An 18,422-nucleotide genomic window follows, 5' to 3' on the forward strand; every position below is an offset into this window, starting at 1 on the left:
TAGCGAAGGAGACTAATGGGATTAGTCAGAAGACCTGTGTTCTTCTGGTTTCAGTTCAGCCTCATTGCAGCAGAGAGTATTCTAGGCACAGAACTGAGCTCTGTGGACTGGAGTTTCTTCTCTGTCTTCTCAGGGTCCTCATGGGGTTCTTTGGGAATCATATGAGATGAGATGGCCATATAAATTGCTAGCCGTCTGCGGGTGGAGGTGTTTTTCTGTCTAAGACAGGTGGAGGGAGAGGAAGTTTGAGTGAGGGTTCTTTACGCCTCCCAGAGGTTGCCACCATGGCTTCTGTTGCCTTGTCGGCTTTGAGTCTGAAGTGAGGCAGGAATCCTGATCTGTGCTTTAATATCTTTGCGTTTGTTCTGGTGGCAGAAATCAATCTTGGGGCTGTCAGTATGGACAGAAATGATCTATTTCTTCTCAGTCTGACTCATTTTCTCTGTCAGGACTGTTGTTCTTGGGCTATGTTCAGGAACAAATCCTGCTTGTTGACGAGCTGTCTCCTTGTCTGTTTACAAAAAGTCCTAGTGTTTGTTAAGCTTGTGACAGGTTCAGGCAGTGTTTGAAGCCTATCTTTCCTCTTGATTTGGGTCTCTTCCTTTTTCTCCCCCACCTAGGATCTGCATCTCCAATGGATACTGAGGGGTTTGGTGAGCTCCTTCAGCAAGCTGAACAGCTTGCCGCTGAGACCGAGGGCATCTCAGAGCTTCCCCATGTGGAACGGAACCTACAGGAGATCCAGCAGGCAGGCGAGCGCCTGCGTTCCCGTACCCTCACACGCACATCCCAGGAGACAGCAGATGTCAAGGCGTGAGTACTGGTGGGGAGGCAGCACTGGTGCTGGGTGGCTCGGGGGCAGGATCTGCTTCTTTCCTGCCTTGAATTTGGATGTAGTCTGTAAAAGACAGATACAAGCCAGAGTCTCAGGAATTCAAGAGAGGTTTTATAAACAGGTCAGCAGCCTTGCTTTGTCTCCCTGCCTCCTGGGTTTTCCAGCCTGTCTGCCTGACCAAGCTGCGAGTCCCTATCACAGGCAGAGATGATGAGGGTGAGAAAGGGCGAAGGGCTTTGTCATACAGAAACCGTCCCAGTCGTTCCTGCTTGGGTTCACTGACTGTTGGTGATAAATGGCTCACGTAGTATATTGGTAAATGTGGGTCACACAGATAAATGTTACCCTCCAAGCCAGAGAGGGCCCAGTGATGAGCAGAGTTTTTAAGAGTACTTGGAAGAAACTGATGAGCAGTTAGTGATGAGAAGCCATCCAAGTGAGGAGTGATCCTGTCTGCTTACTGTCAGCGACCCCAGAGGCTGCTTCTAAAAGGCCTTGGAAATGCAGTGGCTGCCAGTTGATTGTAGAAGAGGAAAGTGGGTGAGCCTCAAGAGAGTGCAGCAGGAGAAAAGTGCAGGTTGACTGGCCAGTGGCTGCTGCTGCCTCACAACATGCTTTGGGTTGTTGATTCCACAGACATGTGTTTGGGATCCCCACTGTGCCAGGCCTGGGCTGTCTCTGGGACTACAACCATGAATTAGACATGGTCCTTGCCCTCAAGAAGCTTATTATTTGGTGAGGCAGGAAAAAAATCTCGCCTCTTTCCATAAGAAATGTGATTTACTGGTTACTTACTCTGCATCAGTAAGATTTTGCTTAATCCTCACAACAAATAGTAGGACTGTGGTCCCTGTATTACAGATGAGCAGCTAAGGCTCAGAAAGGGCAAGTAACTCTCTCAGATCACACAGCTGGTGAGTAGTGAGTCAGGATTCAAACCCAGTGAGGTTGACTCCAGAGTGTATGCTCCTTTAACCCTGATGGAAGGGTCATGGGAGGATGCAGAGGTGCTGTTACTGGTGACCTTGCTGGGTCTGGAAAGTGGCTGAGATTCTCTGTGGGAAATACTGTATGGGAAATCGTCAGTCATCTGCTCAGTCTTCATTCCTTAAACTTGATAAGACCTAAGTGCTGGTGTTAAGGTGGGGACATTGTTTTGGATACATAGTAAATGTCACAGGGGGTGAGTATAAGGGCTACATTTTTTTTTTTCCCAACTAATCTTGAGAGCTGAATGTTTTGGCTGCTCTGCTGAGTCAGTAAGGATGTTGTAGAAATTCTTATGTAGGCCTCCCCAGAATTTTATTTATTAAAATACTAGTTAGTTTGTGTTCTGTTGGTATTGGTAAAGGCAAATCAGGGGAACCCTGGCAGGGGTTTTTCACTATCCAGCCTTGTAGCTAAATGCAGCCAACTGCTCCACTACACTTTTCCTCAGCACCCCATCCAGCCTTTAGACATTTCTGCTAACTTGCCCTCCGTGCAGGCTCCTACTGCTGCTGCTGCTGGTTGCCTGCAGTTACCCCGGGTCTTTAGCGTGCAGGCTTTTGCTTGTGTGAAAGGATGCTGCTGGAGCGAAAGGACTGTGATGCCAGCTGAGTTGCTATAGTTATAATTTAATTGCATTAGCTTTACAGCCTATTAAGAGCAAAAAGGGAAAATGTTTTCTTGGGAACAATTATCAGTCATGCTCTCTTTCTTGTAAATTTCCATTCTTCCTCATATCTTTCTACCTTAAATTCATCATTTTAGGGAGGAGGAAGTTGGAACATTGAAAGAATGGGTATAGGGTGGGGCAGGTGCTCAGAAAGAAACCAAAGGGCTGATGACTGTATTTTTCCATCTCCTTGATAGGCAGAGACATAAAGTGTGATGTGAATATTTCAGTACAGGATGAGGGCAGAGGAGAGAAGTGAGTAGGGAAAATTTTCTTACACGAAATAAATTTTGAAAAAAATTTCTGGCTTCAAGATTTTATTTAAGATTAGCTTGTAGACCTAAGAGTGAATTGTTCTGTGTTGAAATTCATTTGTTTAAATAGACTTTGTTGGATTTTTCATTTTAGGGAACAGATTTGCTGGCTTTTTTGCATGTGTGATATTCTTAAATTGTAAAATACCTTCACACATAAAGAAGCATATGTATAACATATATAAAGGTATAAATCAGGGGTTGGCCGACTAAGACCCAGGAGCCAAATCCAACCTGCTGCCTGTTAAAGTTTTATTGGAACACAGGCGCACTTACTTGTTTATGTATTGTCTATGCTGCTTTTGTGCTACAGTAGCAGAGTTGAGTAGTGATGACAGAGACTGTATGGCCGGCAAAGCCTGAGGCACTTAACTGTCTGCCTTTTACAGAATAAGTTTGCTGACTCCTGGTGTAAATAATAGGAAAATGAATGAATACTCCTGTGCACATGTCACAGTTAAGACATGGAATATTATCACTAGCTGTGAAGCCCTCCCTGGGTACACATCGTCAATTGCATCCCCCCTTTTTCTCATTGGAGATGCCTCATTGGATTTTTCCATTCAGCTCAGAAGCCAAACAACCTAGAGGTGTACAAAGAAAAATGCAGCAATCATTCTCTCTCCCTAACTTTACCCTCCAAGGTAATCAGTGTTATTAATTTACTTATTCTTTTACACTTTTCTTCATGTTCAAGCAAAGCATGTATAAACATTTATTTGCCCTAAGTTAAACAGCAGATTATAACTTTACTATGCTCGTACTAACTTACCTTTTAAAGCACTTACTGTTTGTCAGACATTGTGCCAAGTACTTTACATGCATTTTATACTTTCCTCTTAAAATAACCCTGTGAAATAAGTGTTACTGTCTCTGTTTTATAATTGAGGAGAGTCAGATAGCAAGTGGTCGGTCACACCAGAACTCAAATCCAGCTTGGGCAGTGAGAATCCCTCACGTTTGTAAGGCACTTTCAGTTCCCATAGGCTTATAATAGGTGCTCTCTTGACTGGTCTTCACAAGCCTGAGGGGTGAGAGGGGCAGGGTTTTCCTTCACATGTTAGCAGGAGAAAAAGGAAGCTTGGAAAAGTGATGCACCCAGGATTTTCAGTCAGTAAGTGACTGGTGGGACTAACTCAAGCTTCTTGACTTTTTTTCTGCTCCCCATGTATACTGACTGAGAACAGCTTTTGTCCTTCTGTTCTCCTGGGACTGGACTGTTTGACTCCAGCCTCTCTGGCTCTGTGCTCAAGAGAAGCTGCCTGGCGTACAAAAATTGGGGCAGGTTGGGGGCAGGGAACCTTTGGATTTTTCCACCCTTAGAAGCTGAAAGTTTCTGGTACAACCTTTATTTGTAAAACCATCCCTACCCTAGATTCCCTGCCTCCCCCATCAGGACTTCTGCATATGCACTGCACAGGCCCACAGTTCCTCCAGGCACCAGCCACTTGGATGACCTTTCTCTTCTCATAATTCTAATAGTTAATTTTTAAATGCCAAGGTTCCCAGTCCTGGTATGCCTTAAAATCACTAGGCACTGGATACGTTCTCATGTATCTCTGGTGGAGATAGAGTGCCTGTGGCACAGAATTTGGCAATAGCTAGTGCATTTACTCTTGACCCAGCAGTCCCGCTTCCAGGGAATCTCTCCCAAAGATACACTGGCAAAAGTACGAAAAGATGTGTGCACAAGGTTATTTGCAGCATTATTTGTAATAGCACAAGTTGGAAACAACTCTGACATCCATCAATATGGGACTGGTTGAATATTGGTACATGTGCATAGCTTTTCAGTAGCACAAAGGAACGAGAATATACACTGCCATGGATGGAGCGACTCCAGGCCATATCGTTAAGTAAAATAAACATGCAAGGTAGAGGAAAGGGTATAGTACTTTATCATTTATTTAAGAAAGCAGGTGAAAGAAAGTCCATATTCATGGATTGGAAGACTTTATATTATTAAGATGGTAGCACTCCCCAAATTGATCTATAGATTACATGCAATTCGTATCAAAATCCCAGCTGGCTTTTTTGCAGCAATTTGTAAATTGATCCTAAAATTCATATGGAAATTCAAGGAACCTAGAATGACCGAAACAATTCCTTTTTTTTTTTTTTTTGTTAGTTGAGTATAATTGACCTTCAACACTATGTTAGTTTCAGGTGCACAGCATAGTGACTCGATATTTCTGTACATTACAAAATGGTCACCACAATAAGTCTAGTTACCATCTGTCACCGTACAACTTTATTACAATATTATTGACTATATTCCCCATGCTGTGCATTTCATTCCAGTGACTCATTTATTTCGTAATTAGAAGTTTGTACCTCTTAATCTCCCTCACCTATTTCACTCATTCCCCCCACCTCCCTCCCCTCTGGCAACCACCTGTTTGTTCTTTGAATCTATGAGTCTGTTTTGTTATGTTTGTTCATTTGATTTGGTTTTTAGATTCTACGTATAAGTGAAATCATATGGTATTTGTCTTTAAAGCTTTAAAACTCTTAAAAGTAGGTGTAAATCTTCTGACCTTCTTGGATGTGAAACCAAAAGCATAAGTGACAGAATCAAAAATAGATAAACTGAACTTCATCAAAATTAAAAAACTTTTGTGCTTTAAAGGACACTATCAGGAGAGAAAACAACCCACAGAATGGGGAGAAAATATTTGCATATTACAATATATGTTGAATAAGGGGCTTATACCCAGAACATATTAAAACTCTTACAACTCAATAATAAAAAGACAACCCAATTTATTTTGAAGTATAGTTGATTTACAATATTATATTAGTTTCAGGTGTACAGCATTGTGATCCAATATTTTTACAGATTATAGTTCGTTAAAAGTTGTCATAAGATAATGGATATAATAATTCCCTGTGCTATACAATATATCCTCGTTGCTTATCTATTTTATATATAGTAGTTTGTATCTCTTAATCCCATACCCCTAATTTGCCCCTCCCCCTTTCGGTAACCATTAGTTTGTTTTCTATATCTGTGAGTCTGTTTCTGTTTTGCGTATACGTTGGTTTGCATTATTTTTTAGATTCCACATGTAAGTGATATCATACAGTATCAGACTCTGTCTGACTTATTTCATTAAGCGTAATGTTCTCTCAGCCCATCCACATTGCTGCAAATGGCAGATTTTCATTCTTTTTTGTTTGTTTTTTGTTTTTGGCTGCATTGGGTCTTCGTTGCTGCACGGGCTTTCTCTACCTGTTGTGAGCGGGTGCTACTCTTCGTTGCAGTGCGTGGGCTTCTAATTTTGGTGGCTTCTCTTATTGTGGAGCACGAGCTCTAGGCACACGGGCTTCAGTAGTTGTGGCGTGTGGGCTCTAGGGCATGCGGGCTTCAGTAGTTGTGGCGTGTGGGCTCAGTAGTTGTGGCGTGTGGGCTCTAGAGCTCAGGCTCAGTAGTTGCGGCGCATGGGCTTAGTTGCTCTGTGGCATGTGGGATCTTCCTGGACCAGGGATCAAACCTGTGTCCCCTGCATTGGCAGGTGGATTCTTAACCACTGCGCCACCAGGGAAGTCCCTCATTCTTTTTTATGGCTGAGTAACAGTCCACCATATGTGTGTATCACATCTTCTTTATCATCTGTGGATGGGCACTTGGGTTGTTTTCATATCTTGGCTATTGTAAATAGTGCTGCTGTGAACATTGGATGCATGTATCTTTTTGGTTTAGTGTTTTCATTTTTGCCAAGTACATACCCTGGAGTGGAATTGCTGGATTATATAGTAGTTCTATTTTTAGTTTTTTGAGAAGCCTCCATATTGTTTTACTTAGTGGCTGGACCAAAAGACAACCCAATTTTAAAATGAGCAAAAGATCTGAATAGGCATTTCTCCAAAGGAAGTATATTAATGTCCAATAAGCAAATGAAAATATGCTCAACATCACTAACCATCAGGGAAATGCAAATCAAAACCGCAATAAGATACCACTTCACCCCCACTAGGATGACTGTAATCAAAAAAGACGGATAATAACAAATGTTGGTGAGAATGTGGAAAATATTGAAACCCTCGTAAACTGTCAGTAGGAATGTAAAGTGGTGCAGCCACTTTGGAAAACATCCAGCAGTTTCTCAAAAGGTTAAATATAGAGTTAACATATGACTGAGCAGTTCCACTCCCAGGTTTATACCCAGGAGGAATGAAAACGGTTGTCCACACAAAAACCTGTACATGAGCGTTCATAGCAGCATTACTCATAATCACCAAAAAGTAGAAACAATCGAAATGTCTAACAGCTGATGAATTGATAAATAAAAGTGGCATATCCATATAATGGAATACTATTTGGCAATAAAGAAGAATGAACTACTAATACATGCTCCAACATGGATGAACCTTGAAAACATTATGCTAAGTGAAAGAAGCCAGTCACAAAAGACTACATATTGTATAGTTCCATTTATAGAAAATGTCCAGAATAGGCAAATCTGTAGAAACAGAAAGTAGATTAGAGGTTGCCAAGGGAGTGGGTAGATTAGGGGACATAGGGAGTGACTGCTGGTGGGTAGGGTGGTTTCTTTTCTGGGTGATGAAAATATTCTAAAATCGATTGTAGTGGTGGTTGCACAAATCTGTGGCTATACTAAAACCCACTGAATTATACTTTTTTTTTTTGAGATTCTTTTTTCCCCTCTTATTGCACTTACTTTTAACACTTTTATTATGGAAATATTAAAACATACACAATAGTAGAGAAAACAGTATAATAAACTCCCAGGTACCCATCACCTATCATATCAACATTCTGCCATTTTTTAAAATTCTTTTTAATTTTTATTTTATATTGGAGTATAGTTGATTAACAATGTTGTGTTAGTTTCAGGTGTACAACAAAGTGATTCATTTATAAATGTATCTATGAATTATACATTTTAAGTGGGCGATTGTATAGTATGTGAATTATAGCTCAATAAAGCTGTTTTTAAAAAGTACGTAACACAAACATATACCTAACTGCTAATAAAAAAAGAAGGAAGGTGTTTAAAAATAGCTGAGATTTACTATAATCAGGTATGGTAAGACATGCAAACATGGATATGACATGACTGTCATGAAGGAAGAAGTTTCTACTCACATTTCTTTTTTTTCTTTTTTTGGCTGCATTGGGTCTTCATGGCTGTGTGCGGGCTTCCTCTAGCTGATGCAAGCGGGGGCTACTCTTCGTTGTGGTGCACATGCTTCTCATTGCTGTGGCTACTCTTATTGCAGAGCTCGGGCTCTAGAGCGCAGGCTCAGTAGTTGTGGTGCACGGGCTTAGTTGCTCCGCGGCATGTGGGATCTTCCCGTACCAGGGCTCGAACCCGTGTCTCCTGCATTGGCAGGCTGATTCTTAACCACTGCGCCACCAGGGAAGCCCTCTACTCACATTTCTCTGGAAACAGGAGGCAGGGCATGCCATGCAGGGCCACTGAGGGAGCACTGAGGTCAGTCAGGGGGCAGAGGAAGCAAGGGGAAAACCTGGACGAGAGCCTTTACTGAGGTTTCTCTGGGAAGGCAGAGTGAGCAGGCTTAGGATTGGCTAGTTTGAATAGCCTCAGTGGGCTCTAGGGTAAAGGCTTAGGATTGGTTAGTTTGAATAGCCTCAGTGGGCTCTAGGGTAAAGTTGTCTGGTACCTCACCCTGAGATGATTAGAGCAGGGGATAGTGACCCATTGAAGGAGGTGGTTGAGGTATGGGCTCTGGATTGATTAGTGTGCATATGTTCTTATATGTGCTTACAGGCCTCTAGGAATTAGCTAACTCTGGGAGAGGCAGTCTCTCCAGTGCCAGCAAGGCCCCAGATGTCAAAGCAACAAATACAGGAAATTAAAAGGTGTGATTAGGGCTTCCCTGGTGGCGCAGTGGTTGAGAGTCTGCCTGCTGACGCAGGGGACGCGGGTTTGTGCCCCAGTCCAGGAGGATCCCACAGGCCGCGGAGCGGCTGGGCCCGTGAGCCATGGCTGCTGAGCCTGCGCGTCCAGAGCCTGTGCTCTGCAACGGGAGAGGCCACAACAGTGAGAGGCTTGCGTACCACACACACACAAAAAAGTTGTGATTAATATAAATGGTGTAAAGAAACAAAGGGTTACCTATAGGAAAAGGGAAAAAATAAGGTGAAGATGGACTTTTTTATAGATTTGACTTTGGAATTGTATAAATATTTTGTGTAATTATAAAACAAAACTAAATTTCAAAAAAGGAATTCCTAAAGAAGGAAAATAAATGCTCATTCAGTTGGTGACATAATCATTCAGAGAGGAACATTTCCAAGTAATATCTTAATCGGTCTTCAATAATGATATCGTTGGTAGAGGGATTGATACTGCTGTTTTGAGACTATTGTGTGTATAGTGTAGGAGGATAAAGCAAATAAGTAGTTAAGGTGGTGATGCTGAGAACTAGGACTTTGGGTATGAGAGAAAGGAGATACAGATAGAAAATCTATGAGGTTAACCCCAAACTTTACGTTTTTAATTTTGAATTGGAAGTGTCAGTATGAACTCATGATGTAATTTATCTTAAGGAAACTGAAACAAAAGTAAAAACTCTATTTCTAGCTCTGCCTACTGAAAGGCTTAGAAACAGTGTAGCAATGAGCACATCTTAGTGCCCAGATAGTAGTCTCTAAAAATCCATTTCTTAATGAAAAGTAACTGGGGCTCTTTGGAGAGTTGACCAATTCCAGGTCTGGGGCAAGATGAACTTGTCTTGTCATACCAGATGGCAAGGAAGTTATGTAGGTCAACTTGAGTCATGTCAAAAGAACTGAGAAACCAACTTGAAAAGGCTTCTACTGGCCAAAGATGAGATGATTTTGAGCATGATAAGGATAATAACTGCAGTGGATTGAAATACATCAAATATGTTTAAATTCATGAGTTCATAATGACACAAAACTCATCAGTCACCTTTGGAGAATGCTAGAGAATCAACTCATTATTCAGAGTAACCATGTAGTTGATGAAGAGTATCTCTGAGGGGAAATATTCCAGCTAATAGAGACAGAATACCACCATTTTGCAACCTCTAAGGAATTAATGCATCTAAGCAATGATCATCAGTGTCTGGTAACATTCCAAAAAGAGGTAATCAGATATTACATACCTCTTGATAAAAGTCTGAAGTAATTGAACCAAAAAAATGCCACCTGAATCTGATCAAACCATTAGCACTTACTTTCAATTTACAGGAAATTGGATAGGAGAGGCAGGAGGAACATGTTAAATTACATCATGGGGATGCAATCAGTAAAACCTGTTATGTGGGAAACTACATCCTTGCTACTTTGAGTCTGGTCTATAGATCAACAGCATAAGCATCAGCTGTGAGCTTTTTAGAAATGGAGACCCTCAGGCCCTATCCCAGACCTGCTGAAACAGAATATGCGTATTAACAAGCTTCCCAGGTGATTCACATGCACATTTCAAGTTTGAGTAGCACTGCTTTATGGAACAAATAATCTAGAGTCTCCAACAAAGAAATTGTAAGAAAAAAAAAAATGAGATGGAGGGACAACTCAAAGATTAAAAGACATTTGGAGGCATATCAATTATTTGCAGGTAGAGAACTTGTATTCCATTCAAACAAACACATTTTAATGTTATGAAATAATTAAGAGAATATTTTGGATTTACTTCGAAATAATCTGGGTGGTAGAGAGAGGAAAGTAGGTAGGGATGTAGGTGAAAATAGAGTTTGCTACGACATGCTAGTTTTTGAAGCTGGGTGATAGGTACAGGGTTTATTATTTTAATTTCATATTAAGATTTTTTCTATAATAGTTTAAAAAGGAGTTGGCTAAAATGGCTATAATCAAAAAGGTAGTAACAGGTATTGGCAAGAGTGTGGAAAAAATTAGAACCCTTGTACATTGCTCATGGGAATGTAAAATAGTGTAGCTGCTTTGGAAAATAGTCTGGCAGTTCTTCAGAAGGTTAAACAGGGAGTCAATATATAATCTAGCAGTTCCACTCCGAGGTGTATACCCAAGAGAAATGAAAACATAGTTCACTCAAAAACTTACACATGAATGTTCATGGCAGCATTTTTTATAATAACCAAAAAGTGGAAACAACCCAAATGTCCTTCAAATGATGATATGTTCATTAATATAAAATATAGCATATCCCTATGATGGAGTACTATTCAGTAATAAAAAGAAATGAAGTACTGATACATACTACAACATGGATGAACCTTGAAAACGTTATTCTCAGTGAGAGAAACCAGTCATGGAAGACCACATATTGTATGATTCCATTTATAGAAAATGTCCAGAGTAGGCAAATTTATAGAGACAGAAAATAAATTAGTGGTTAGGGGGAGATTTGTGGAGACATGAGCATTTTATTGATACATTCCCATGACTGCTTATGGAGTGGGGGAAATTTTGGCAGGGAGGGGTGATGAAAATATTCTAAAATAGATTGTGGCGATGATTGTACAACTCTGTGAATATACTAAAACCCATGGAATTCTACACTTTAAATGGGTGAATTGTATGATATGTTAATAATATCTCAGTAAAGCTGTTATAAAAAAGGGAAGGAGAGCCTAATACTGATACCCGTGCTCCAGGCTTACCCAATACTAATCAGAATCATTGGGAGGAAAGTTGTCTAGACGATTCTAATGTGCAACCAGGACTGGGAACCACTGTACTAGAAAGTTAGCCATCAAGGATTGTTAGAAGAGAGAGGCAAGATTATCTATTTGAAATGATAGCCTGGAGGGGAAGCCTCAGGGATGGCATCATAGCTGACCAGTCTGCACAGAAGAGACAAAAATCTACAGTGCGGAGCCCTCTGGGTGCACATTATCTATTCCTGTGGTACTAAGTAGAATGGAAATAAGCATGAGAAGTCTTTTCTTTTTTCCAGTAAGTATGTTAGTTCAGAATTGGTCATCTTCAGTGTAACGCCCATAGGTGTTAGGGTTATTTGTGCCACCAGGTGGTCTAGCTTCTTCTAAGTTACTAAGAATGAGCACAGACTTTGTTGATGGGATTTGGAGGTACTAAATCATAATCCAAAAGCAACAGTCTAAACAATTAATTTCCTTAAGTTTCTTTCTTCCAGAGAGTGTTCTAGATATTAGTGAGAATCTATAATTTTTTTTTTGCTCTCCCATTGTTACATTGCTCCAGATGAGTAGACATAAAGCCAGCTGTAGTGTTCCCATCTCTCTTCAAAAGCATTTATTAGTCAGGTGACAGCTTCCTCTACTGTTGGTCTGGGCAGCAGAGAGGAAATTTGAAGATGTACTGCACGTGGTGTTTGGCTTTTGAAGAGAAGCTTTGGGGAACTGGCCTTGGATTCTGGTTTCCCTGCCCTTTGCAAGTTATTGATTGCCCTGGACTTTCAGTTTCCTTAATTAATGAATGAAGTTTAGACTAGGTTCTCCTGAAGCTTCTAAAATTTTGTGGTTTACTACATCTGTCTTTATAGAGGCTGTAAATATAGGATGGTGGTTAAGAGTTTGTGCTGTGGAGCTTGGTGACCTGGCTCTGCTGTTTCCTGGCTCTGTGACTTTTGATAAGTTGGTTAACCTCTTTGCACATTGGTTCCCCCATCTGTAAAACGGGGATTGAGAATAATATCTACCTCACGATTTTCTTCACTATAAAGTGTTTGGAGCAGTCTAGCCTGTAATTTTATTGATATGCTATCAATTTATCTAGACAGGTCCCTCACTCTAATTTAGGCATGATCAGAACTCTCTCTTACTACCAGATGCAACATTGTGTCTGTTATCCCAGGTGGTAGATCTTTTTGGAAAAGTATGAAACAACCATACAAAAGTGTTTGGGCAGTATATAAGAAGTTTTAGTTTCATACTAAAAATACTCTCTAGTATTTTAGGAAGCATATTAGATGTTCTAATTCTACTTTTTTCTCCCTGCCCTATATCCTCATATAGGTCAGTTCTCCTCGGGTCTCGGGGACTTGACATATCCCACATCTCCCAGCGATTGGAGAGTCTGAGTGCAGCCACCACCTTTGAGCCTCTTGAGCCTGTGAAGGACACAGACATTCAGGTAAGGGCTGCCAGGTACCAGGACTGGTGCAGGTGCAACCCTGAGCATGCAACCCAGGCTGAAGGCCCTGGCCTTTTGTTCACCAGCTGGTTTAGGAATACCACATTTCTTTGTTAATTCTCTTCTTCCTCAGATATTAAGAGAATGGGAGGCTCAGCTTTGAAGGAACATTGGATTATTTTCAGAGTGCTCTGTAAGGCTGAATTTAGGAAAGCATTTCCAACCTGCACTTTTTAAATTATTGTAATTATGAGCACAGATTTCTCTTCCTTCTTTGGGCTTAATCCAAGGCATGGAGACATTAGTTGTAAGTTTCTCTTGCTTTCTTTGCTAGATCTCAAATAATTTTACTATTCGTCTTCCACATTTCTTTTCTACATCTTGCTTGTGTGGCTTGGCAAAGAGCTGGGGAAACTAAATAGCTTTACTATTTACTGAAACCTACTCATCGATTTCTAGGAAGTATTTGGCTCCATTAGTGGCACCAGGAAGTGGTCTAATAGAGCACTCCTGTCTCATTTAACCTAGCATGCCACTGGCACAATTGATTGCTATTTTAATCTAATCAGAAACTGGGTTTGTGTGTGTGTGTGTGTGTGTGTGTGTGTGTGTGTGTGTTCAAAATTGTTAAGGAAAAATCTTGTGATCCATTTAGTTGTTTGGGTTTTTTTGTATTTGTTTATTCATTTATTCATTCATTCATTCCTTCAGGCTGCACCAGGCCTTAATTATGGCATGCAGATTCTTTAGTTGTGGCACGTGGACTCTTAGTTGCGGCATGCATGTGGGATCTAGTACCCCAACCGGGGATTAAACCCAGGCCCCCTGCATTAGGAGCACAGAGTCTTAACCGCTGGACCACCAGGGAAGTCCCGTGATCCATTTAGTTCTGAGGAATTGGAACACTGACTTGTGTTAGAGTGAAGGGATAGTGGGATACCATTTTTATCATCGATTTACCTTTGAGATGAAAGGATGCAGGTCCTACAAAGGCAAATCCTAGTACAGATGAATCTGTTATTTATTATTTGGGCTCAATTTGAATTAATACTCTTTACCCCACCCTTCCGAGAACAGTTTTAATCCATCTACAGTAATGGCCATAATTCTACTGCATTTATTCCACTTGAGAAACCTAAAACCCTCAACTTTGAGTTGAGAGTTCAGTAACTATAGATATTCATTATTTTCCCTGTTATTGATATGTTCCCAGAGTATGAAAATCCAGTTTTTTCCAGTTTTATATACTAAATTATATTTGCCTGTCACCTTATAGATGCCTTCTTATTTCCGTGCAGTCTTCTTTTTAAAAAATTAATTAATTTATTTTTAGCTGCATTGGGTCTTCGTTACTGTGCGTGGGTTTTCTCTAGTTGTTGCGAGCAGGAGCTACTCGTCGTTGCGGTGTGCGGGCTTCTCATTGTGGTGGGTTCTCTTGTTGCGGAGCACGGACTCTAGGCACGCTGGCTTCAGTAGTTGCAGCACGCAGGCTCAGTAGTTGTGGCTCATGGGCTTTAGAGCGCAGGCTCAGTAGTTGTGGTGCACAGGCTTAGTTGCTCCACGGCATGTGGGATCTTCCCAGACCAGGGCTGGAACCTGTGTCCCCTGCATTGGCAAGCGGATGATTCTCAACCACTGTGCCACCAGGGAAGCCCTTTCCATGTAATCTTAAAATGGCATGTATACTTGCCTCTTTTTTTTGAAGTTTTAGCTGTTGCTCTCCCCACCTTCTATTTCAACTGCTTGATGCCCTAGAAACAAATACTTACTCCCATAACAGGTGAGTGAATGAGATACAGCTCAGATAATTTGAATAATCACCATATACGTGCAGAAGTATTCCTAATAGTGTGGAAAGAAATGACATTTGCTGAAAGGTTATTTGTTTGTTTGTGTTGTTTTTAATGTTTAAAATGCCAAATAAGTTGTTTATTTTAAAAACTGCTTTTTAGATTTTCTTTGGCATATTGGTAATACATATTTGGAATACCCAGCAACATTTAGTGATGCACTTCATGAATTCCAGCTGATGTGGTACAACATTTTTTGCTTTGAGATATTAATGACAGGTTTATAAATGTATTGAGTCATAATGATCATTTATTCTAACCTTCTACTTTATGCATGAACACTGTCCTTCAATAGCCCCATTAGGTGGCTTCCTAGCAATGCATGCTTGGTCACATCAAAGAGAGTTTCTTAATTTGGAATGAGCACGGCTAAGAGTTTTGGTCCTGCACCACTGGGAAGTCTTTGAACTTTTAGAGGAAGGATGCCTCCATTTCAAAATTTTACCTCTCAGTTGAGCTTTTCTGGAATAGCTTAAAAAATGTGAAATGGTCACTCCAAGGTAAGTTTTGATTAATTGGGAATGGATCATCTAGACCTGAAGTAAAGATTTAAGACTAACTAGTTTCAAAATAAAATCCTCTATTCATCTTCTTGCCAGCAAAGTCTTAAAGGAGAAAATTTAACTTCTAAAGGGCTGAGTCTTTGGCCTAATCTGAGATAGCTCTAGTGATTGTGTTGTGTGGCTCAGCTGATCTATGCCTAAACTTCCTGTACACATAGTCGTATCATGTCCTTCCCTGACTTCCTGTGTAGTAGTCAAATATAGGAGCCAAGCCAGCTTTCGCCCTTAGCATGGAGTGGTCCTCCTTTTAATTCTTCTCTTAATGTGTTAGTTGTCCAGGAAGAGTTAATTGGGATATTTTCAATTTTTTGCTTTTAAAAAGGCCAGATATACTTTTTTTTTTTTTCTTCCAGTATGCGGGCCTCTCACTGTTGTGGCCTCTCCCACTGCGGAGCACAAGCTCCGGATGCGCAGGCTCAGCAGCCTGACTCAACGGGCCCAGCCGCTCTGCGGCATGTGGTATCTTCCCGGACTGGGGCACAAATCCGCGTCCCCTGCATCGGCAGGTGGACTCTGAACCACTGCACCACCAGGGAAGCCCCAGATATACTTTTTGATGGACGGCTTTTTCTCATTTATTTTTACCAGCTTTACTGAAATATAATTCACATACCATAAATCTGATAGATTTTTGTGTATGAGCTTTTGTTTTCCAATCAGTGCAGTTTTTGAGATGAGAACGTACCCTAATCCCACTGAGTATCGGTCAGAGTGAATTTATGTCAGCTTATAAATTCATAAAAGGAAATGCTGAAGGATCCTTTGACAGGTGCTGTCTAAGACTTTGTACCATCCATTGTTTGCATTACCTATAAGCTTGGAAAGGCATTTTCCCATGAATAGGTTGTCCTTTTCTGTTTGGTAAACATTGACTGTATTTGCTTCTTTTTCTAATGGAGCTTGAAATTAATACAGGTTTTTTGTTGTTTGTCATAAACAGTGATGTTGGCATGCATTGATAATGCATTTTTGAAAGACTGCTGTGGCCAGCAAAGGTAACATATTTAAATAAACCCACTTAAATATATGTATGGCTGATGCTAGTGGAATTTTTTTTAATGTTTATTGATTTAATTTTTGGAAATGGTCATAAAGAAGGCCTGCACATTTTTGTAATGGAACTGAAGAGCCATAACTGTTAAGAGGACATGGTACTAAAACAACTGTACTGCTCTATTCTGAGTGACTTTGTGGTGCTTGCAAGTATAGTTCCTCTCACAGAGATCCACTTGCTCACTTCTGTCTTTGGAAAAAAATATAGAGGGCAGACTGCACATTTTTACTGTGGTCTGAACAGACCTAATGTACCATGGATGATGTGTATTATATAGTAATAAAGTGCACAGTTACACAGCTTAGTTATATCCTGGGCTTTTTCACTAGATTACATGTATTTTTCAAGAAGGCTCTGCAGAAATAGCCTGGGTTGGCCATAAAAAATGGGAGCTGCAGTTTCTCGGCATTAGGCTGTAATATTTCCAAATGGCATTAAACCAAAATATAATAATATTATTGCTGAACTTACTGTATTAGATTCCTATGGCTGCCACAGCAAATTGCCACAAACTTAGTGGCCTAAAGCATTAGAAATGCATTCTCTCACAGTCTGGAGCTCAGAACTTTGAAATCAGGGTGTTGGCAGTGCCCTCCGAAGGCACGAGAGGAGACTTTGTCCTCTTTTAGCTTCTGGTGGCTCCTGACATTCCTTGATCTGTGGCAGCATAAGTCCAGTCTGCCTCCATCTTCATAGGTATTGTTGTCAGGTGTGTCAAATCCACTTCTCCCTTCTCTTATAAGGACACCAGCCATTGGATTTAGGGCCCACTCTAACTCCAAGGTGGTCTCATCTTGAGATGCTTACCTTAATTACATTTGCAGAGACCCCATTTCCAAATAAGATCACATTCACTGGTACCAGGAGTTAGGACTTAGACATATATTTTTGGCAGTACCCACTTGAACCCACTATACTTACAGTGCCAGAAAATTTAAAACTGTCAATTAACTAATAAATGAAACATCTTCAAATCTAACTCTGTTTCATGGAGGAGTTTCAGGATAAGACATCTATTTCTAGTTGTTCCAGGGACTGCAAACCTCAACCAAGTATCTGATCTCATCCTCAGCACTCTCTTTCAGGCCTTGGAAAGTGAGGTTGACTACCCTTGTCGGATTCCAGAGTTTAGTCATAGTCATTTTCTCCAAACAGGTTAATGTTCTATAATATGTTTAAGAGATTTCTCAAGAGACATTTTCCAACTAGAAACAGTCTGATTTTTTTTTAAAGTATTTTTAAGTACTCTAGTTTACAGGGTAAGTATAGGTAGGATTAAATTGTGGGGGGAGGGGCGTGTGAGAAAGAGATTTCTACTTCAGCTAACCAGGTTACCAAACTCTTTGATTTTCCTTTTATACTTTAGGCCTTTGCTCACCCCCTTCCTTTAGCGTGGAGTAGCACCTCTGAAAATGTCTGAGCCATAATTTCAGTCTGACCCTCTTAAAGGCTTTCCTAGATGCCACCTCTTTCATAGTCTCAGATCTCTCTTGCCATGGCCTCCAAATATAGCATGTTGGCTTTACTGCTTAGGAAAAAACAAAACTTTCTGAATGTTCCCCCACAAAGTAAACAACTTTAGATTATGTTGTTGGAATTGACTTAGCAACCAATTTAAGTCATGATAAATGAAAATGTAGCCCCTTCTACACACAAAAAAACTCTATATGGAACTAAACATCTTCATAATATGCTCAATTTCCAGATGGAAATCTGTCCTGTATGAATAAAGAGAAAAAGAAGTCTTAAAAAGAGGATAAAATATAAGAAAATGGTGCAATAACAATTGACTTGTTAAAAACTCGTTCTACTTACCACACTATATCTATAATAAAATTTTCATTATTTCCTTCCTTTTTCTGTCCTTGGAAATGTAGAGTATACTCAAACCACTCTTAGCTTATCTTTTAAATAATCAGAAGAAACTAAATGGCTTTGGTAAGCATAAAAATGAATCACCGGTGGTATAATCCCATATCACCTAAATTGTTATTTTCATGGTTTATCTTTTAATTTTATACCTTCAGAATTAAGGTACTGCTGATTAAATGCAGCTGTGTATTACAGCTAAGAGGAAAAGTAGTTGTCTTGAGTGCTA

The 18,422-nt window shown here is 40.4% G+C and overlaps 1 protein-coding gene across 3 annotated transcripts in view; it reads left to right on the forward strand.

The window, feature by feature from the left end:
* NUP93 (nucleoporin 93) overlaps nucleotides 1-18,422 on the forward strand; it is a 102,698-nt gene that overhangs the window by 13,612 nt on the left and 70,664 nt on the right. For 2 of the 3 annotated variants that reach the window (XR_009537006.1, XM_060130521.1), the window contains 2 exons: nucleotides 621-813; nucleotides 12,740-12,857. Coding sequence is in view for 1 of the 3 variants with exons in the window: in XM_060130521.1 (XP_059986504.1) it covers nucleotides 635-813; nucleotides 12,740-12,857 (297 nt within the window). In the remaining 2 variants the exon portion in view is untranslated. Of the gene's footprint in view, nucleotides 1-620; nucleotides 814-12,739; nucleotides 12,858-16,210; nucleotides 16,266-18,422 lie in introns of those variants that run through there. The other variant, XM_060130522.1, reaches the window with a different exon arrangement.

Source organism: Lagenorhynchus albirostris, chromosome 19 (genome assembly GCF_949774975.1).
Source record: "Lagenorhynchus albirostris chromosome 19, mLagAlb1.1, whole genome shotgun sequence".
Taxonomy (NCBI): Eukaryota; Metazoa; Chordata; class Mammalia; order Artiodactyla; family Delphinidae; genus Lagenorhynchus; species Lagenorhynchus albirostris.